This window comes from Dysidea avara, chromosome 10, assembly GCF_963678975.1.
Source record: "Dysidea avara chromosome 10, odDysAvar1.4, whole genome shotgun sequence".
Taxonomy (NCBI): domain Eukaryota; kingdom Metazoa; phylum Porifera; class Demospongiae; order Dictyoceratida; family Dysideidae; genus Dysidea; species Dysidea avara.
Window position 1 is genome coordinate 24,061,396 of NC_089281.1, and position 23,362 is coordinate 24,084,757.

Below are 23,362 nucleotides of genomic sequence, written 5' to 3' on the forward strand. Positions count from 1 at the left end.
ATGAGCAATGCACTATATGGAATCTAATGGCAATGACAAGTTGACAGGGCACTACAGAATAAGCTGCAATGATCTAATCTGTGTTCACATAAACATTAACAAAGTTTTTCATTTCTGACAATTGTTTTCTGTCAGGCATAATTGCACAGCACATTTGCACCACAGCAGGCCTAAAACAAGTGTCTATATTTATTATTTCAATCCATATGCAACATTCTCAGAATGTTACTATATATAGTGACTGTGAATATAACTAACTGACATGATGTCTATTTATAGCGCTGACACTTATTATGATTAAGTTCAATATGATGGGATTTCAAAATTAGTATAACAGTAATAGCGCCCATACTGAAGTACAAGCGGTACCGTCCCATCTTTCTGTCAAAATAATGCTGATTTTAATAATGAGACAGGATTAGTGTGTACAAGTGGACCAACAGTGTACTACTTGTGTATAAAACATTGATGCGCTGACATGTAAAAATTCATAATAATATTATTATAACCATAAATTTTATTTATTATGTGCTGTCATTTGGATGAAGTTTCACTCTTCACCATTACAGGCAGCCAAAATTACTAGTTATTAGTAGTAGTTATTAAAAGATTCTTTGAGTATACATACATGTATGCATCAGAAATGTAGCTAGCTAGATGATTGAATATAATGCACTGCAGTTGGTCACACTGAGATATGTACGAAGCACTAATAGTTAACAGGTAATACATTTGATATATTGAAAGTGTGTACAAACAATACATTAACTATGCAATCATGATAAATAAAAATAATTCACTTATTTTGACTCATAAGTGATAATGTACTGGATGTTACTTGATGAGTATCTAATTCTTGCTACAACATTTATTTTATTCTCATTTGTTATCAGCTCGGTGACTGTGGACTCCAATTGTTGAGGTTTTACATCATACAAATTGTGGTAGTAATTAGATGGTTTGGTTTGCTGGTGGAACACTAGTGAGTACTTTTCTTTGCCATTAATAGTAAAACTGGTGAGGTGCTTCAGATAGTAACCATGTACATGTTGATGGTCGACACGACGTGTTAGTACACGCTTGTTAACCTGGTAGAAGTTGTGTGTTCTTACAATGGACTGGTTAGAATATAATGTTGTATAGAGAAAAACATTGTGTTTATAATTGATTGATACTGACGTTGAACACAGGGTCATGCCATGGACAGTTGCTTTGTCATGTACATTTAGCTGCTTTTCTAAAGTTCTTTTGAAGTAAGTTTCATAACTATGCTTGCTCTTAGAAAACACTACTATAAACTTCCTGGCTGCTTTAATGTTTACACTGTATATAAATGTTATCTTGAATCCCTCAGGTCTTAATTTGTCATCAATGGTCTTGACATCTTTCTCTGAAATGATAGTTTCTGTTTGGTATTTTTGGCTTCCCATTTCATCAAATATAACAGTAAATAGAATGTCATCATTCACACCACCACCATAACTCTGCATATATGACACAGCATATCTTTGCTCCTCCATATAAGCAATTAACTTTGTCATGTCTTTATGTTTAACATCATGGAATAGTCTCTGTGATGGGCCTTTAATGTAGAGGAGACAATTTGTTGTTTCCTTCACAAAAGATGGAGGGACAGATCCAGCAATGTTAAGTTTACCTTTGGCACAGTTGTTGAGAAGGAAATTTTTAACATCGGTAGCATTTGCACCATCAGGTAACATGTTCCAGTAGATTGCAGCAGCTCCACTGACCAGAGGAGTTGCTTGAGATGTCCCATCATATACAGCATAGCTGTATTCGCCTTTAATACTAGCACTCTCTACTTTTTGTGCTGGTGCAAAGATGTTAACACATGGTCCATAGTTGGTGCCAGAGAATAATCCTTTATTGTATAATGCATCATTTTGCTGTGTCCCTCCAACTGTTATTACTTCAGGATAAGAGCTGGGTGAATATCTGCATGTGTACGACAGAGGTTATTAATCAGTATGCACTCTATTTATCAGATTATATACGTAATACAAAAACGGTATCTTATTTGTATGACATAATGCAATTAGATACCGTCACTTACTTGCAAGCATCAGAACGGTAATTTCCAGCAGCTACTACCACTAATATACCACTGTCAATAGCATCTGTGATTGCATCCTTCATTGCCCAACTGTACAGCTCCTTTCTTGTTGTTAATGACATATTAATGACTGCTCTTGTTGAATGTCGTTGCTTTACTTGTTCAGTCACATGATACAATCCTAGCACAATCATTGATATTGATCCAGTACCTTGGCAGTTTAATATTCGGACACTGTGTAGTGTTGCTCCCTTAGCCACACCATGTGTAACACCACCAGCCAGACCAGCCACATGTGTACCATGTCCATTACAGTCTTCTCCTCTTCTGTTCTCATTACGTAGTTCATCAACTGGATCATAACCAGGGTACACAGCTCTGTTGTTGTCAAATTCACTGTGATTGTACTTGATACCTGTAAAGCAATATATTTGGCAGACAGTTAATTAGCTACACAGAGACAGCATACCAGTATCAAAAATGTATATGTCAACATTAGAGCCATTATTTGGGGCAGAATACTGATGGTTTAAAGGAAGTGTCTTTTGATCTATTCTGTCCAGGTGCCACTGAGATGCCACTGTAATCTCTTGATCTTCTTCAATGTAGTCCACCATAGGATGATGACACAACTGCACAATACAGAAATGTTTATTAAAACTGTACATACACCTACTGTATCACGTATACACAGAATTTGCACAATATTTGGTACATGGTTGGTTGAACTTACATAATCAACTGCTTCCTCATTCATTTTCACAATATATCCTCTTTGTTTTGCATTGAATGGCTTAACACTAGCTATCATCACAGAGCTATCAGCATCATCTGATGCAATCTCTACTGAGCCAACCTACACATGACAACCATTATTGTTACTAACTGAATACGTACAACACAAGCAGTGAACTTCATATGACATATGTACATGCAGCTGTGAAGTTTAAGATAAAGATGAGATACAGTGTTTAATGAAGGTCATTAATTTTACTGGCAGGTTTAATGTGACAAGGTATTTTATAATATATAGCACGTAGTCACTTACAGATACACTATCATCTTTTGCTATGATAATATAATTGTCAGTAATAATAGACGTGCTTTGAGCTTTAAACAACTTGTCACATTTAATCTCATATTGACTTCTTTCCAGTTGCTTAATCAATATTATCCTATCATCTTTACAAAGCTGCAAAAAAAAGTTATAATGTTAATTTGTACATAAATAATGACAAATATAATTCACTTTCTTAATGTGTTTTGGTTGCAGCATTCCTGTAAAGCTTTTCCTCTTAAACTCCACAGTACTGATATTTGTAAGTAAATCAGTTGCTAATTGTTTGATTTCTTCTGAGCCAGCTTCCACTGTGGTCTTCACCTTGTAAACTCCTCTACTGAACACCTGGTCACTGGAGGTAGTACTACCATCAATACTGATCAGCTTTGTACACTTCAGGGCATCCACTGAACAAAATAAAATCCAGAATAAACTAAGAGCAAATATGTTTCTGGTATCCAGAGCCATCGAGTTAAACTGGACAAATCAGCTATAATTTCTACCTTTTCTGTTGATAGCAGCTTGCTTTTATACATAGCCACGACACCAGAATCCCTAGTAGTGTGACTTCCTGTTTCCTTCCCACAAGTTAATTAATTAATTAGTGACCACCTTTACAAAAATCATACACCTCATAGGAGTGGTAGCATCATACAGTATGGTAGTACTGTATAGTAGGGATCATGTAGAACTGGGTTTTTCCAGCCAAAACAAAATATCACCCTATTTGCTGTCATAATATACTAACTCAAGCTTGTTTCAGTACTTTTTATTGGTACACTATATTCAACCTACTCTAGTTTAAAATTCCTAAGTTTTTTCTTATACTTGTAGCTATATGTAGTAGTAGTAGTAGTAAAAAGCTGCACATGCTAAGTAAAACACATTATGGACAGCATATACACCCTTTTGAAATAACCACTTCTTTTTTTTAAATGTTACAATAATGACCATGTCAAGTTTTTTATAATGATATATTTCATGACCTCATTCATCTCCATACTGAGACCACAGTTTTAGTTAGTACTCAATTGGTGAGGTTATAGTATACTACATACCTCTGGTAAGGGAACAATCAGTGCATTCTTTTATCAAACACAATTTTTTTTTTTTAAATTCCTATTACAGTTGACACCATAAAACTTTTCTCTACTTAGGAAAACCAAAATAGGAACACCAGGCATTAATTTAAAGGAAGAATAGCTAAATAACCATACTACTTCTCAGAACTGTATATATTAGGGCTAAGAACAAATTACAATTAACTATGCATATCATTATCGAAGTGGCTATATTTGCGGGCCCATAATGTAGGATTTTTTTGCTATATTTACAGCATTCCTAAGTGCGCATGTGCAAGCATCTCGTGACTTAGTCGGTCACGGTGCAAATAATTATTTATTTACCTGGTCATTTGTTGTATAACTCGAGTATCAAACACACTAGTTGTATGAAGGTAAGTTTTTGGGTGAGTTTGAGGCGAGCTAGGGTTGGAGCAAGCGAAGTGAGCGTCCCGGCAAAGCCTCGAACTCACCCAAAAACTTACCTTCATACAGACAGTGAAAGTCATCATTGTGTTTAACAGGCAAATGTCAAGTTAACGTTAGGTTAGGGTCGGGTTCAGCTTTGGTTTCTTCTTCACTGGTATGGGTTAGACTATAAATTTGTAACATTTAAATGGTACAAAAACAAGAGGAATATCCAGCAAGCACCGGTGGTACAGTGGTAGAGCGTGGGTACTCCAATCCTGGATGTGTGGGTTTGAGCCTCGGTCACATCACACTTTTTTCTTCGTTTCTTATACCTTTTTGTGTCACGATTTTTTCTAAGTTTTTTTTAAAAAAAATAGTAACAAACTAAGTCACGAGATGCTTGCACATGCGCACTTAGGAATGCCATAAATATAGCAAAAAAAATCCTTCGTTATGGGCCTGTAAATATAGCCACTTCCTATTACTATTCAAGTATTCAATGCTGTGGGAGCAGATTTCAGGGGCGTACGCAGGAATTTTGAAAAGGGGCTTCCACTGCAGTAAAGTGACTGTTATATTAGATTACCTGACTGCTCTATTAGAGTATCTCGATCTTTTCACCAAAATCATAATTCAGTACAATGATATAAGTGTTGCTAACTATCAAGTGTCCTGTTTCATGATAGATCCAGATTCTGGAAGCCTGAAGTTCAATGTTTCAAGTAGTGTGTAAAATCCAAAGGGGTTTCATGAAACCCCTGAAACCCCTGAAAACCCCCCTCGGTATGTCCCTGAAATTGGTAGACATATACTTCACAATGCTAAAGCAAATATTTTAATGCTTTATGAAATGTATTGTCATTTCCTTACAAAATAATGGGCTAAGAATTGTAACAATAGTCAGCACAAAAGTGGTACGTAGTTTCCTTTCCTCATTGTGGAGACATAATTTTAAGTGTTTGCTAATCAAATGCATACATTTTAAAATTATTCATCTCATTATAGCATTAAGAACATTCGTTTTAGCTCTAGTATATACTATAGATCATATCACGTGCTTTTACCTGCCTTAAAGTACCTATAATAAATTTTTTTAATGAAAATCATTCAAATGTAGCTTTAACAATTCTTTACTTTTAATGCCCCATTAGTTCACAACTGACTACAATGAGGTGCTCCAACTATCACTAGCATATGTAGCTGCATCCTGCATGGATATAAAATCATCATGGTACAAATGCTATAAGATTGTATGCCAATAAATTTAGGACTTGTGGGAGGTATTAGCAAGGGTAGTAGATAGTGAAAGCATTTTACATCTACATATAGTTATGATTTGACAAACACAAAAATATCAAATTTTCATCCTAAAATTACAGAACACTAATAAAGAACAGGCTTTCCTTGCTCCTTCCATGCCTAACTGGCATGAGCTACGATATACAAACACCCTTATTAATGATGAATTTCACTAACACAGACTACTAAGTCAAATATGACAATAATTATAGTTGAGGTGAGCAGTGTATAAATGCTATAGATGATGTAAAATGTTTAGAACATTAGAAAAAATTGACTTGCTTAAAGAATTGACCTTTGGTCTGGTCCATTCCTGGTTTAAATGAATGCCTTCTTTTGAGCTAAGTTACACATAGTGATTCTTGAATTTATCGTACAGTTCCTGTAAACTCTTTGATGTAGCTATTACCGTGTTCACTGCAATATAAATGCATTAATGCTAGCTACTAAAGAGTATCAGCAGCAACACTTATTAGATTTCTAAAAACTCAACATACAGTACTAGCTAGCAAAATACCATATTTGCACAAAATGGAATGTTTATTGTTCAGAGAAGTGGGCCACTAAGGTCATGTATTCATGTGGTTAATGTATTCATCACATACACAGATTCCTGGTAATGTTATATACATCAGAGTTTACAGAATTATTGGTGTATGTATAACCAGATACGTATAGTAAAACTTTCATTGGTGGGGGTCATGACATGTCTATATACTGTGCAAATACAATTTCATTTACATTTTCATAATTACATAACTTTACATGGTGTTTTGATTGCAACACCTCTGGTAGTACAAACTGTCCAGTAAGGTATATAATTATATGAGCTCATAGCAAAGTGTTAATAACACACAAGGCTTTGTTACATTGCAGCAATTTGAAAACAGGACATTTATATCACATGCACGGTAGCAAGAGTGCATAAAATAAATATATATATTATGAACTCTTGACGGTAGTTATTGTACTTTGGGTAGGATAATCAAAATGAAAAATATACTTATACTTCCATATTGTACACCTGGCTGCACACCTTCAAAGCTGAAGGTGTGCTGTATTTGTTTCAACAGTGCTGTATATTTACCAAAGTGTACTGTATTTTTCTTTTGACCCCAATCATGTGACGGTACAATTCAAACAGTAAATATGTTGACTAGACACATTAGCTGCTGCATTTCTTTACCAGACCACCACAATGTTTATTTACTTAGGTTTAAACTTTAGAACTTCTAGAGGTGAACAGCTGTGATGGCAGTGACTCATTAGTTAAGAAATAGATTGTTAGGAGTGAAGGTTCATGATTGAACTGTGGCAACATCTTTTCAACATATTTCATGTCCTTCTTTATCCCATGGTACAGTGAAACCTCCTATAATCCGACATTTATTGGGACAAGAAAATTGTATTGAATTAGTGAGGATTTCAGATTGGATCAAGGTAGTATTGCACAGAAAAAGACTTTTTGGTATACAAAACAATGTCAGATTATAGATGTATTCTGGATTATACAGGTTTCACTGTAGCTAACTTTTTTATGCAACTGAAACAAGTAACAACAATAGCAGCAAATACAAAAGCACCGTCAGACAAAAATTAGGTGAGTTTCTGACTGAACCAAGTCCACAGGGGATCCTCTGATGCATCATATATGGCTGAGCAAGGCAAACAGAATAATTGACTTCTGATCTATATCCCAGTACAGCAGAAGTGCAGTATGCACCATCTTTCCATTCATCACTGAGATAACAAACTGGCTAGATGCAGTGGCTTCATGACTCATTCCTCCAGTAGCAGAGAACACACCAAGGAGCCAAGTAATATAACTGTGTTCCACTAATTCCTGGATATGTGACTCATAAGTCCTCTTTGTTGAGTTGTATCGTCGTATCTCCTATAACAGGATGAAGGGTGAATCAGTTATGTTTAACATGTGTCATACCTCCTCTGTGAAAAAATGGTGTTCTTTGGAATAGAGACCATAAATCACTACACCTTCTGGGGGGGTATTAATACTACTTTAAAATAAAATGAAGTGTACATACAAAACATGTATCAGTTCAAATCAAAATTCAGTTTAATCATCACAATGATTTACAATATTTCATTTATTTTGATTCATAAGTGATAATATACTAAATGTTGCTTGATGAGTATCTAAACATTAATTTTATTTTATTTTATTCTCATTTGTTATCAGCTCGGTGACTGTCCACTCCAACTGTTGAGGTTTTACATCATACAAATTGTGATAGTGACTAGCTGGTTTGGTTTGCTGGTGGAATACTAGTGAGTACTTTTCTTTGCCATTAATAGTAAAACTGGTGAGGTGCTTCAGATAGTAGCCATGTACATGTTGATGGTCGATACGACATACTAGTACACGCTTGTTAACCTGGTAGAAGTTGTGTGTTCTTACAATGGACTGGTTAGAATATAATGTTTATAGAGAAAAACATTGTGTTTATAATTAATTGATTGATGCTGATGTTGACTACAGGGTCATGCCATGGACAGTTGCTTTGTCATGTGCTTTTAACCGCTTTTCTAAAGTTCTTTTGAAGTAAGCTTCATAACTATGCTTGCTCTTAGAAACCACGATTATAAACTTCCTGATGTTTACACTGTATATAAATGTTATCTTAAATCCCTTTGGTCTTAGTTTGTCATCAATGGTCTTGACATCTTTCTCTGAGATGAGATTCTGTTTGGTACTTTAACCTTCCCATGTCATCAAATAATATAACTAGTATTTTTAAAAATTGTCAATTTAAGGGATCTATGCAATAAAAAGTAGTGAAACAAGAAATGAATGATGGTATTACATCATAGCTCGGTGGGAAGTCCCTACTTTGGCATTGAACAAAACAATTATTATGTGCCTAAGTGGGACTTTCCCACCGAGCTATAATACCATCATTCATCCTTTGTTTTACTACATTTATTGCATAGATCCCTCCTTTATTTTTACGTTAACAGTTTTAGCTAGAGTGTAACTTGTGAGTGTTCTATTAGAATATCATACATGACTGTTATATTAGAGTGGCTGTTATATTAGAGTATCTCAAGGGTGTGCAGCTAGCTAGACCAATAGGTCATCTTGTTTACTGTTAAGTAAATAGCTAGGTTGTTAAGAAGTGTGGTCTCCGTACTCTATTGCAATTATTCAACCTAGATCTTTATTTGATGGGTGTGGTTGCAACACAGCATATCTTTGTTCCTCCATACAAGCAATTAACTTTCTCACGTCTTTATATTAAACGTCATGAAATACTCTCTGTGATGAGCTTTTAATGTAGAAAAGACAGTTTGTTATTTCCTTCACAAAGCATGGAGGGACAGATCCAGCAATGTTAAGTTTACCTTTGACGCAATTGTTGAGATGGAAATCTTTAACATCAGTAGCATTCGCACCATCAGGTAACATGTGCCAGTAGATTGCAGCAGCTCCACTGACCAGAGGAGTTGCTTGAGATGTCCCATCATAAACAGCATAGCTGTGTTCGCCTTTAATACTAGCACTCTCTACTTTTTGTGCTGGTGCAAAGATGTTAACACATGGTCCATAATTGGTGCCAGAGAATAATCCTTTATTGTATAATGCATCATTTTGCTGTGTCCCTCCAACTGTTATTACTTCAGGATAAGAACTGGGTGAATATCAGCATGTGTAATTGTGTACAGTAGAAAATTCTGTTTATCTTATCACAACAAATAGTATCTTATTTCAAAGTCCTAAGATTTTAGTCTAAAACGTTACTTATACTTGCAAGTATCAGATTGGTAATTTCCAGCTGCTGCTACCACCATTATCCCACTGTCAATATCAGCTGTGATTGCATCCCTCATTGCCCAACTGTACAGCCCTGTTTTAGTTGTTAACGACATATTGACAACTGCTCTTGTTGACCGGCATTGTTTTACTTGTTCAGTAACATGGTACAGTCCTAGCGCAATCATTAATATTGATCCAGTACCTTGGCAGTTTAATACTCGGACACTGTGTAGTGCTGCTCCCTTAGCCACACCATGTGTAACACCCTGGTTATGATCCAGTTGATGAACTACACAACAAGAACAGAAGAGGAGAAGACTGTATAATGGACATGGTATACATGTTGCTGGTCTACTCAGCTCTGTTGTTGTTGTCAAATTCACTGTGATTATATTTGATACCAGTAAAGTGAACAAGCTACACATAAAAATCTTAATATAGTCCACATTTTGGCATTCAGTATTGCCAAAGCAGTAAGAGCTACTACATACCAGTATCAAAAATGTATATGACTATGGAGTCATTATTTGGGGCAGAATACTGATGATTTAATGGAAGTTTCTTTTGATCTATTTTCAAGGTGCCACTGAGATGCAGTTTCAAACAGAGGACAGATAACGGACAAAAACTTTGCATACATTATACTAATCTCCCTTGTAGTGGCCATTTATAAAAAGATCTTTAGTGATTTGCAAATATCACCTTGTACATAGTAATAGTAGTAGTAGTAGTAGTAGTAGTAGTAGTAGTAGTAGTAGTAGTGGTAGTAGTAGTGGTAGTGGTAGTAGTAGTGGTAGTAGTAGTAGTAGTGGTAGTGGTAGTAGTAGTGGTAGTAGTAGTAGTAGTGGTAGTAGTAGTAGTAGTGGTAGTAGTAGTAGTAGTGGTAGTAGTAGTAGTAGTGGTAGTGGTCATTCAGGTGTGGTGTCAGTTAATCAACAGGATTACTTGAAGCAAATCCCAAATTACAATGAGAACTTGTTTAATAGCCTCCAGAAAGCTGCTATCTTGGGGACCGTAAACATCTTAACATCTTTGAACATTGGCTGTACTTAGGCTTATGCTTGTATTGTCATTGTATTTCTGTACATACTGTACATGTGTGTCAATTCATTTGAATGAAAAGTAGTAGTAGTAGTAGTGGTAGTAGTAGTAGTAGTGGTAGTAGTAGTAGTAGTGGTAGTAGTAGTAGTAGTGGTAGTAGTAGTAGTAGTAGTGGTAGTAGTAGTAGTGGTAGTAGTAGTAGTAGTAGTGGTAGTGGTAGTAGTAGTAGTAGTGGTAGTAGTAGTAGTAGTGGTAGTAGTAGTAATGGTAGTAGTAGTGGTAGGGGTAGTAGTAGTGGTAGTAGTAGTAGTAGTGGTAGTAGTAATGGTAGTAGTAGTAGTAGTGGTAGTGGTAGTAGTAGTGGTAGTAGTAGTAGTAGTGGTAGTAGTAGTAGTAATGGTAGTAGTAGTGGTAGTGGTAGTAGTAGTGGTAGTAGTAGTGGTAGTAGTAGTGGTAGTAGTAGCGGTAGTAGTAGTAGTGGTAGTAGTAGTGGTAGTAGTAGTAGTGGTAGTGGTAGTAGTGGTAGTGGTAGTGGTAGTAGTAGTGGTAGTAGATCCTTAATAGCCAAGGCTGAGGAGTATTGTCGTTCATTAGGTCTACCATTTGAATGTAACAGTTGTGACTCTATGCGTGATGTGCTTTGTAGAAAGCAGTTACATTCCTTATCTTCATCTCTTTTGGCGAAACCTCTTCATGGCCAGCAGCGGCGGAGGAAGTAGTTGATATGAGGGGGCTCTGCTGAGCTGACCCAGACTTATTTCTATAGTTTGGTAAGGTGAGACAAAAAAAAAAAAAAAGGTCACAACCAACTGACAAGAGCTTTCCACCTCACCAGCTACCATTTCTAGCTGATAAACTACATAAAAATCCTTACATAGCTCGCTACACACTGACTACTTTATTAGAGTGACTGCTCTATTAGAGTATCTCGATCTTTATCACGGTTTTCAGCCCCACTCCAAGAAAGATAATTTCGGTGTGATATCATTCTGAGGGGGGGCTAAGCCCCCCCTCAGCAGACCGAGGGGGGGGGCTTTAGCCCCCTAGCCCCCCCCCTTTCCGCCGCCTATGATGGCCAGTTTTATTCTTTTGTGGATACTGAGGATGTGAATAAACAGAAGAGTTTTGCGTGGCTGAAACAACATCTACACTCAGAAACTGAATCTACTATCTTTGCCATCCAGAACCAAGTGATAGCAACCAGAGTCATCGAGGCAAAAATAATGCACAAATCAGTACCATCATTGAATTGTAGATTATGCATGTGGCCAGGTGGAGGAAACCGTTGTACATCTGTTGTCAGCCTATCCTGTGCTTGCCCCGACTGCCTACCTCCATCGTCACAATCTGATTGCTGCTGCTGTTCACTGGCACTTAATGAGAGCTTATTCATTCCCAAGAGTTAGTCAATCTTGGTGCTCCCATAGACCACTTCCAGTGCTGGAATCGTCTGATGTGAAGATACTATGGGATTTTAGTTTATTCACTGACCACCACCATTCAAGCAATTGTCCTGACATAGTTGTGTTTGATTATTATAAGAAACAAATCTATTTTATAGAAATATCATGCCCTGTTGATATTAATGTGGCATTAAAAGAGGTTGAGAAAGTGACAAAACATCGTGACTTGGCAACTGACTATCATCAGATGTGTGGGATGCAAGTTACTATTGTACCTGTTGTACTGGGTTGCACTGGTGTTGTTTCATCACTTTGTCTTAATCATATGAAGAAGATCCCAAACTACTCCCCAAAACTGTTTGCTTTTCTGCAGAAGGCAGCAATTATTGGAACAGTTCGCATCCTAAGAACAATTTCTTTTAATTTAATGTAGTTATACTGCTGATCTTATGTTTTATAAACATGATGTCAGTTAAATTGTCTGTACTGTTGTACATGCTAATCATTTAATGAAAAGTAGTAGTAGTGGTAGTAGTAGTGAATACCAAATAGAATATATAATGGCCATCACTTTATGCCGGATGCAGCTAACCCTTCTTAATATTTAATAGTGACCATGTCATGTATACGAAGCTTATAATTCTCAGACAGATGTGATATACCTTCTTGGACTGTTAATAAAGATGTTTACTAACAGCTTGTTAGGTGAGCATACTGAATGGTCACACAGGTGGCAGAACCTTATTAGGTGGCGAACACAAGCGAAGGAAGCCTATGCTCACTTTTAGAAGTGCTTTCACTTTAATTTGTATTCCTGTTTTCTGAGGTGTCCTGGACAGAAAGCTTGCCAAAAAGAACTTTTCAGTAGGGACCCGCCGATTATGCTAGCATAATAATGAGCATAATAGGTGCCTGAAAGCATTGAGCATAATGCTAGCATAATAGGCAGAAAACTTGTGCAATGCTATAAATTCTTGCTTATCAAAATACATATCCAACAAAAAGATCGATATACTCTAATAGAACAGTCGGTAGCTCTAATAAAATTATCAGGTAGCTGACTGTTCTATTAGAGTATATCGATCTTTTCTGTGACATGCATTTTGATAAGCAAGGATTTACAGTCTGTGCTTCAACCACTTACTGCTTTTCCATAAAATACAAGTTATTAGAAAAACATGGGAACTGAGGTAATAATATTGAGCATAATTTAAGCATAATAGGTAAATATTGAGCATTAATTTAAGCATAATAGGTAAATTTTTGAGCAGTGCAGCATAGCATAATAGGTTAAATAATGAGCATAATCGGCGGGTCCCTACTTTTCAGAAACAAATACTTTCCTACTTTTATAATTACCTGCCTTGTCTTCCATTAGATTAGCAGCTGGAGTTTCTATACTTCCAAAAATGACAGACTCGGAATTTTCTTTCATAACTTTAGTTCAGAGAAACACAAAGCCACCAAATTTGGAACAGGTGTTCTGTACACGTTGTTTTCATATTGTGTCAATTTTTATACAAAAATTCTAATTCTCTCACTGTTACAGCACCAAGTGTATGCTTCATTAGAAAAATTATGTTTCAAATTTTTTTGAAAGTTTGGGTGTGTCTACCAACTATTTACTAAACCTCAAACTACCTATAGTTGAAACAAAAATTTCCACTGTAAAACATTTGCAAATTTATCCTTAGAAAACATGATATAGCAGCGTTTTTGAAAGTATGGACTGTAAAAAATCTGGTGAACCATGATAAGTATGGCTCTGAAATTTATGCTATAAACAGTGTACATATATTGTAAAATTTCCACTATAACAGAATTTTAAAATTCTAAAGTTAACAGGGCTAAACTAAAAACTAGACTATAAAATACCGCCCACGCAATTATAAATCTATTAGTATCGTAGAGCCGTTCCATATTTGAAACAAGCAAAAGTGTTTTTTATGCATTATCTTATGAGTACATCATAGTCCTAAAATAATATTTGAAAAATGTGACTGGGCCTGCAAAAACAGGGCATGTTTTTACCCTACTTTTTCACAATTCCATCACTCATACCATTATGCTATGGCAATGAAATTTTCCATTCTTAGTAGGTGTGTGGCTATGGTGCAAGTTACAGAATGCAAATATTCTGTTTCAATACTGAGATATGACCTGTAGTGTGATGGGGTGTAGTTTGAGCCCACATGTCCTGTTTTCGCAGGCCCAGTCACAAATATCTTTAAAATTTTCCCTAAATTTTGAAGTTTTGGAAGTTTATGATGTCTTGCACTATATGTGACCAGATTTGCGAATAGGTACCTTTTTCACACACAAAATTTGACCCCTTTTTTGAACTTTGAAGCTTCACAACTTTTTTGTCATTGCATATAATTGTCTGAAATTTTCCAAGAGTGCAAACTAAAGTATCTGGCTTCATTTTGAAACTAAAAACAGGTTAATCAGTATAAGGAGTCAAGTGTTACATCATTTGTTTGCTGGCATGTAAAATGTGTGGAAAGGTACCTTTTCGCAAATCTGGTCACATATGTGTTTGCATATTACATCTAGCTATAGGGAAAGGTATGATGGTATCAACTGCAATATAATATAAATGCAAGTACTGAAGAATATAGAGCAGGTTGTTTAATTAAAAAATGTTGTAGTAAATGTCTACCACTCTAATATACAGTGTAACTTCAATATTATTGAGCACTAATTAAAACCCTATTGTCTCAGAATAAGGTTGCAATGATGCACATCACTATCACAGCCGGGCTGCTGAAGTAAGCATTGTGAAACGAATGAAAATGTAGCATTATAGTTTTGTCACAGTAGGAGTAAGACAAGAGTCCAAAGCAGTGTTGAGGACAAACTGCGATATTCTAAATCAAGAGTTCATAATACCCATACAAATATTATGCACTCTTGTCTAGATCTACTTGGATATATGGATTATAACTAATTAAGTTCTTGTGTTTTTATTTTTATTTTTTAACACTTTACTTTGGGCTCATGTCAACACCATAGGTATATAATTACTATGCAGTTCCTGTTAACTCTTTGATGTATGGATTGACTTCTCTGTGATATAAAATGCAATATTGCTACTGAGCTGCTCAAGGTTGACAAGAATATCAACAACAATGCATATTAGGCTTCAGTCAATTAACAACAGCAAAATAACCATATGGCATAATGACCTAAATAATTTGTTAATTGTTCCAGTGCTGGTCACTGTAAAGATCATTAGCAATACGGCCACTAGTCAGTTTATACTCCTTTAAATTGTCACAGTAAAATGGACAGTGGAACTAGAGTTATTGCTGCTCATGATCTCCTATATATGGTAAGGGCGGCCCCAGGAATTTTGGTGACTGGTTTCCAAACTTTTGCTATACGCAAATTTAAATCTAGGGGCAAGATTTTCCAGAAAATTGTGTAATTTGAAATTGAATCTGGTAGCAATATTGACAGTTTAAAAATAGAATTATGTTAGGTATAATGAAGGCTGCTTAATTGTGCTTGCTTCTGGTACAGTATCAGGTGCAGATCAAAGAGTTAAGAGACAGAGAAAATTTGACAATTGAAGCATACAACAGACATGGATGTTGTTCTGGGGGTCTTGGGTCATGCCCCTAGGAAAATTTTCAGATTTTAACGCTCTGTTATAAGATTTTGGACTATTTTTACTGTGTTGGCACAGGTAAATAAAGTAGCTAGCTAGCTAATTACAGTTCTTAAAAGAAATACAAAATGTGGCTGTTCTATTAGAGTGGTTGACTGCTCTATTAGAGTATTTCGATTTGAACTTTTGTACCATTGCAAATCACTGTAAAATATAATTTTGATGACCTGAATACACTTGACCAGTTTCTGGAAACTTCAGAAACCCCCCTATTCCCGCCCCTGTATGGACGACTACAGTCAATTTGTTCAGTTCTGATGTAAGTATGTCTTTTGGTGTTGCAAAGTGTGCACATGTTGGCATTCGAAGGGGCAGAATTTATGCTTCAGATAACATTGCAGGAGATCTTATCAGAATCATAATTATGGTGAAACTTACAAATATTTAGGTGTTTTTGAAAACTTTGACATCAATCATGAAGTAATTAGAGGGAAAGTAAGTGCTGAATACAAGTGACAATCCAGGTTAATTTTGTCTTCATAGTTACCTACTAATCACAAGTTCAAAGCTATCAACACGTTTGCTATTCCTGTGATTTGTTACATTGCTGCAATTGTTCAAAGGCCTGTAAATACCATGATAGACATGATTAGTCCGTCATGTTTTTATAACATGTAGTTTATAATCACCATGACACCCAATCTGTTACTTTAAGTAATAGTGGGGAAATTCAAACGCGAGCTACTCAACATTTTTCTTGACCAGATACTATCGTGATAATATATAAATGGAGTTGTTCTGAGTTATAGTGTGATCACTCATTGCGTTATATATCCCGCACTTGATATAAATCAATACACTCTAATAGAGCATTCATGAGAGCAGAAATATTCTAATAAAGCAGTCAAATTCTGATACGCAGTTCGGTTTTGTGCATGTGATGCCAACATTTTTGAAAGCATGCAGATTTACCCTCTCCCTTTAGCTAGCAAAATAATGGACAATCCCTAAAAAATTAAATAATTCCCTGAGGACAAGGGAATTGTACATATTTGACATGAGGAAGTGTAGGATTACAGGGTACAGCACTTTCCTCTTGCTGTCATATGCAAGAGAATGTAGGGAGCAATACCTAAGTTAATCAGTGCTGTGCCTTGTATTCAGAGCTTCAGCCTCTGAAATACAATTTTAAACTTTCACACAAGTTGGCCAGCAATACGATAGGTGAGAAATATTGATAGGGGAGCATTCCTGATTGTGACATTCTACTGAGCTATCAGGAATCATAATTATTCTGAGTTAAGAAACAAGACTAAAAACTACTTGCACATGTTATTTTAATCCCTGAAAATTTTAACTGCTATTGTAACTTTAGATGATAGCTAGTTAATACAGCTAGTCAAGAAAAGCTGACTAAGGAATCAAAATATTATGCAGCTACTACTTCTCACTGTGTGACTATCTCATTAGTGAAAAATAAAAGTATTTAAGGATATAATACCATATGAACCATTTCCAAGATTTTCAAGTTTTTAGTGGCCATGTACATATGTATAGCTTTGATCAGGTAGTCTGAAATGAAACTCATTACAAATGTCTATCATATACATCCAAATTTGTGTTGAATCGAAACTACCAACAAACAGCATTGTATCATTGGCTATTAATGTTCCAGGGACCATCCAGATATAACCACAAAGAAACACTGTAGTCATTGTTCAAAATTTTCATGAGCATTTAAAAAAATTATTATAGTAATGATGTCTGGTTGTAAGTACAATTAAAAAAACATGTTGACTGTCTATATATTTACAAGTAATTACTAATTACACTATAATTCTTTAAATAAGATACATTTGCAAATAAATCAATACAATTACTTGGCATAACAAAATGATTGCGATTATTCACTGGTTACAGTGCTGTACATAACTGTGGGGTGTCTTCAAATTGTGAATATAGTACTTCATCATATAACTTGAGGTCAACATAACTCTGTAGAAAATAAGAACAAGAGTATAAATACAATGTTGAGTATTTACAGTATATTATAAACTTACAAGTTTGGATTTGCTTAAGGTTTCCAATCTATAGTTTATGAGGTCGAATGATGGTCTATCCTGAGGATCATACTCCCAACAATCTTGCATGATCTTGTATCTGCGTTAAAAAGAAATGTACAATAGTTCTGAATGGGTACGTACAATGAGTATATAGCTTACATTTCTTCTGAACAGTGATCTGGGTTTGGCATTCTGTAGCCATCTTCCAACACTTTTCTCATATCTTCTGGTCTCATTTGGAAGTATGGTGAACCACCAATTGTGACAATCTCCCAAAGTGTTACACCGAATGACCACACATCACTGGTTGTGTTTGCTGTGCCATCGAATAATGTCTCTGGTGCCATCCATTTTGCATAAGAACTCTGTAAAGAACATGGCAATTAAACTTCGTTTTGTATATAGATATAGATATAGACAGACAGACAGACACACACACGCAAATACCTGATCGTCATTCTTTTGGCCATAGTTATAGATTTTTACTTGCAGCCCAGTTCCCACTAATACATTTCTTGCACATAATGATCTGTGTGAAACCTTTCTCTCTTCCAAAAAGCTCATCCCGTTTGCAATTTGTGTAGCGAGATTTAATAAGTCCTGAGACTGTGCAGTACATGCAGGAGTCTTTGTCTCAGTACCAGCAGACACTGTATAATGATCGGTATGTCCTCTTGTTGCTCTTAAGAACCCTAACAGATCTCCATGAGCAAAATAGTCCATAATAAGGTATACTGGATCCCCGACTGTACATACTGCTAGAACATTGACTACGTTCGGATGAATTCCAAGATCTGACATCAAATCTATTTCTTCTATCAACACTTTAACTTCTTCAGGTGAACTATTATTATCTGTATGGGGTAAACACAATGGATCATTGATTGTTGCTATGTAAGTTATGAAGTATTGTCACGTACCTTTAACTTGCTTGACAGTAACTTCATTAGCTTTCTTGAACTTTCCAATACCATACACTGTAGCTCTGTACAGAACAGTGTGTTCACCTTCTGCTAGCAATTCACTGAGTTGGATATTGTCCCTTGGTATCTGCCACGTGTTTTCATCTTCACTGTTCCTTTTAGAAATGGATGAAGAAGACATTCCGTTGGAGATCACATTGGAAAGTCCATTGGGTATCATTGGTAGTGCATAGGTAGGTCCTGGGGCTGGTGTCATCATTGATTCACTGGGAACAGTTGGCAATCTTGCAAACTGATGCTCACTCAAAGAAACCTGCGACTGTAAGAAAACAACTTTGAACGCTGCATCATATCTAGTTGGAGTATTATTTACCTGGAACTCAGGGTCTTTTGTCCACTGTTGCTGTGCTTGAGTCCTCTTAGTGTGAAGGTAGATAAAAATGACCACTACTAGCACAGCACTGGATAGAATGATGACAACGACACACACTCCAGCTACTGCCCCAATCACTGCTGCACTACTATCACTACTACTACTACTACCAGTTATAGGATCATTAATCTCTCCAGGACCTGTAAGAATTTTAATATCTACACTAAATCTAAAACATGTAAAGCTTTAACATACCGGCAATAATAATGTGGACTTCTTCACTTGGTGTGCTGTTCCCAAAAGCATTACTGCTCCACACTTGTACTTTGTAAAGGAAACCAGTTGGCAAGCTTCCAATTTCTGTTTTACTCACTGAAGGAGCAAGTTTCTGCATTCTAGTTTCTGGTGAAGTTCCATTGACTCGTGTGTAGGCAACAAACAGATTGATCACTGGGGCTGGGTTATTGGTTGTACTATTCAGTATCCAAGAGACAGACAGTGAATTGTCTTTAGACTCCACCGTTATGATGTATGGGTCAGGCAAAGACCCAACTTTAATAGTAATTGGTTTGCTCACATCTGAGATGTTGTTTGCAGCAAAGCAAATGTAATCATCAGCATCTTGCCTTTGAATATTCTCTATGATCAATAGTTCTCTTGAGATAGAATCCTCTCTTGTGCTAATTCTTGGATTATTTCTAGGGATGTTAGCCCAGGATACTACCAACTGACTAGTATAAGCTTCTACCATGTCACAAGCAATGGTTACATCAGAGCCAACTAAAACTGGTACAGCTGTGTCATTAGCGTTGCCATTTTTAACATCACCTTCTAACACTGAAATAACCACTGTCGGAGCAACAGGGGGAACTAGAGAATAAAAAAGTTTCTTAAAATGTGCACACATATGCAAGAAATATTGAAGCCAAAACATTATGGAAAAATATTTACTAAACCCATTAAGGTAGTGTTAAAGAATGTAGCATTCCTACTAAGTAGAAACTGAATATTACATCTTTCTGCCTTGTATTTGACATAGCCCATACTGAAGACTTGACAGCTACTTGCTATAAGGCTTGATAAAAGTATTAACACGTGTTGCTAAGATTGAGAAATACTATTTCCACTAACTACAAGCAATTAACACTGGAATGCCAAATTAGATGATCCCACACTTGATGTGTTAAGTCCCTAGACATAGAGCCAATACATTGGTGACTACAAATGCTATGTGGTTTCCAAGTTAACACAAAGAATAACAAACCAAGGATTGATTGTGTCCCACACCTCAAAAAATACCTAAGGGTCTTTCACCAATTGTCAAATTGTAGCATCATTCATAGCAAACAAACACATCCCTAAAGTGATTCACACACAAACATGAAGTACTTGGAATGAACTGTGGTTATTGATAACAGGCCACAGTGGCTGGAAATAGATAATAGAGAAAGGAATGATGTTGATCCTGTTGACATCACAGAGATGTAACAGTATACTGACATTGTAAGGTATCATCACTAAACTAATAAACTTTGTCAAAGTCACACAAGCTAGCTAGTACTATTAGGCAGATTGTACACTGAACTTACTAATGACTGATATTCTAAAATCTTCATCATCTCTTTCTGCTTCAGAAAAGGCACTAAGCCTGTACTCTCCCACATCTTCCGGCTCTACAGAACTTATGGTTATTCCAGAGAAGGTGACAAAAAATCTTGGTGAATTATGTTTTCTAAAAACACCATTACTATCTTTCTTAAACAATGTCAATTCTGGAGATGGTCTTCCAACTGTTGTAAAGTTTAGTTTTACTCGAGTTCTGACTAGCAAGTTGTAATGAAACTGATCCTGTGGTTGACCTTGTTGTTCATCTAAATTTACAATATTCGGCTCCTCTGTAAGCAAAGGTGTAATGTCACACATTGACTACTAGAATCATATCATGCTTACCAAATACAATTAACTCGACTGTGGAGCTGTATTGATCTTGTGACACATTCCTAGTCAACGAAACTGTGCAGTAATAGTTGCCAGCATGTGAGGGCATCACAGGATCAAATATCAGTGAGCGTGTGTCCGGTGAAAAATAGATATTAGTATCAGTGCTATTAACAGAAAAAAGGACGTTGGGCTGTCCATTCCTCAACACGCCCCAACCAATTTGTTGCACATTACTTGGCTTGTACACACATGACAACGTTGCTTGTGCCCCACGTCTGGCAACAAGCCCATCATCAGGGCTAATGGTCAAATCATCAGCTGAAGACAGCAAAAAGACATGTGGGTAGGTTGACACTTACAGAAGCACTATTTGATACATACAACACACCATCCTACGTGTTTGCTGAAGCTCTTGTTACAAGTTCAATAAGATTCTTTAGTCTTAACATGACGTTATAAGGAAATACTTCGCTACCTTTCAATTGTCTTGTTATGGGAACGAAGTCTTGCAAAGTGTAACTGAATTACCATTCTTTGCACTTGTAAATGCCTGAGTGACATGCGTACATACCCTCCTCGCTTTTGTAGTAAAAGTGCAAAGCGATGCAAAGCAAAAAGTAGGCTTAATTCTTTGGAACAGTACACACTTGGTACCAGTGCCTTAGCTAACATTTGTTTACAAATCAGCCCAACCACAACGAATTTGAAAGCCACAAGTAAACTAATTCACCACCTTGCAACAAGAGAATGTATATCAATGGAAGATCACTCCAGTATTTGAAGATAATATGTAGTTAATGTACAGCTAAAACACACGTGCACAAAACTGCTGCCAACTTACATGGTGGTGGTAGCTGTCCACATGCTACATTAACACAGAATAGCACGATACTTGCTATTAATACACACCGCATATTCGCGTCAATTGATACTATTGCTAACCTACAACGATTCCTCAATAACCACCTTTACTTCAACTGCACAAAATGTGACAATATCTCGTATTTATGTGACGCATTCGTAAATCATCGGATACATTTGAATATTGTTATGCAACAGAAACCACAATAATGACCACAATGAGTTATCAGGTGTTTTCATGGTCAAATATAATCATGAAGTAACAGTTATTGATATCTCCTATCTCCCTGATGCTGCTCCTCCATTAGAATCTTGTTCACTGTTAAATGAGGCCGGCTACACAAATAGAAGAAAAAAAATGAACAAAGCTGATTGTCAGAGGTTATCTAATTGTACATGTATGCGTTTTGAACATCTTAATGATTTTCTCTCTAAAGCTATCAAAAATGACCCCAGTTATTTTGGCCACATACACTACAGACACACATAAAAGAAGGATTTTCTCCCTAAGCTATTATTAGTACATAGATTTACGGGAGAGAGTGATCCCACAAGATTCAATTACAACACTGTTACACAACATTGCACATAATGTTTAAGGCTCTCAGGACACCTGTTGAAGAGGAAACAAACTTATGTTCTATAAAGCAAGACATGTCTTGGTGCTAAGCATTCTATCCCAAAGCAAATTTTAAAAAAAGAAGCCACAACCCTTTGACCCCCCATGGCTGTGTTGCTTATGGCTGGTTCAGCAAAGTTGAATACACAAGCTGGTATTGTTAGTAAAATCCTCTGTATAGAATTATCATTAAGTTCAATAGAAGTGTACATCACTGTAAAAGAAACATTGTGGGCTAGAGAAACAAACTTTTTAGTTATCAAAAGAAGTCGGAATGACAAAGTTTGTTTTAGTCAAATTGGATATTAAAGACATGTACATCTCCTACACACATACATGTACATCAACTTACAGGGACCGAAATTCTGTGATGTTGCATTGCTGCTCTCACTATTAAAGCCTAGAAAACACAAAAGATGTTAACGGCTGGGCGTTGCAGGATGCTGTGTTGCTGACATCACAAATTAAACTACCTTAGTTCTGAGTTGATATGCTTCTCCAATCTCCAGCGACTTTTCAAAGGTTGCCCGCCGTTGTTCAATTTGTCTCGCGTACAAGATCTAGTTAACAAGAGAAAATTCCATGCACCCTGTTGTTGCATATTTCACAATGTTACTAAAGGTTTCACATTTACTAAATGATAAGACCATTAGCCTTATAGGTACATGGTGTGTGTCTAGCAATAATTGAATGATTATTCCTTCCCATTCTTCAAGAATTTACTGCACCAAAAAAGCTACGTGCCAACACACTCGTAAAAGTGCTCAACCATCTTATGTGTTGGTCCTGACTGCTAAGTGAAATGCATACGAACTGTTAATGTATATAGTACATCCAATATGGTA

At 36.2% G+C, this 23,362-nt stretch overlaps 2 protein-coding genes across 3 annotated transcripts in view; both read right to left on the bottom strand.

The window, feature by feature from the left end:
- Nucleotides 1–17,448: 17,448 nt before the first annotated feature.
- Nucleotides 17,449–22,016, bottom strand: LOC136236921 (fibroblast growth factor receptor 3-like). Its single transcript, XM_066027151.1, has 10 exons — nucleotides 21,879–22,016; nucleotides 21,047–21,355; nucleotides 20,686–20,991; nucleotides 19,352–19,966; nucleotides 19,097–19,296; nucleotides 18,721–19,042; nucleotides 18,248–18,654; nucleotides 17,960–18,165; nucleotides 17,798–17,897; nucleotides 17,449–17,732 (listed from the first exon to the last, which is right to left on the bottom strand). The coding sequence occupies exons 1-10, from the start codon at nucleotides 21,949–21,951 to the stop codon at nucleotides 17,652–17,654; spliced, it is 2,619 nt and encodes an 872-aa protein (XP_065883223.1). The 5' UTR covers nucleotides 21,952–22,016; the 3' UTR covers nucleotides 17,449–17,651.
- Nucleotides 22,017–22,070: 54 nt separating this feature from the next.
- Nucleotides 22,071–23,362, bottom strand: part of LOC136236925 (COP9 signalosome complex subunit 1-like) — a 42,016-nt gene continuing 40,724 nt past the window's right edge. For both annotated transcript variants that reach the window (XM_066027155.1, XM_066027154.1), the window contains 3 exons: nucleotides 22,991–23,077; nucleotides 22,870–22,917; nucleotides 22,071–22,234 (listed from right to left, as the gene is read on the bottom strand). In XM_066027155.1, coding sequence (XP_065883227.1) covers nucleotides 22,178–22,234; nucleotides 22,870–22,917; nucleotides 22,991–23,077 — 192 coding nt within the window. In that variant the 3' untranslated portion in view covers nucleotides 22,071–22,177. The remainder of the gene's footprint in view (nucleotides 22,235–22,869; nucleotides 22,918–22,990; nucleotides 23,078–23,362) is intronic.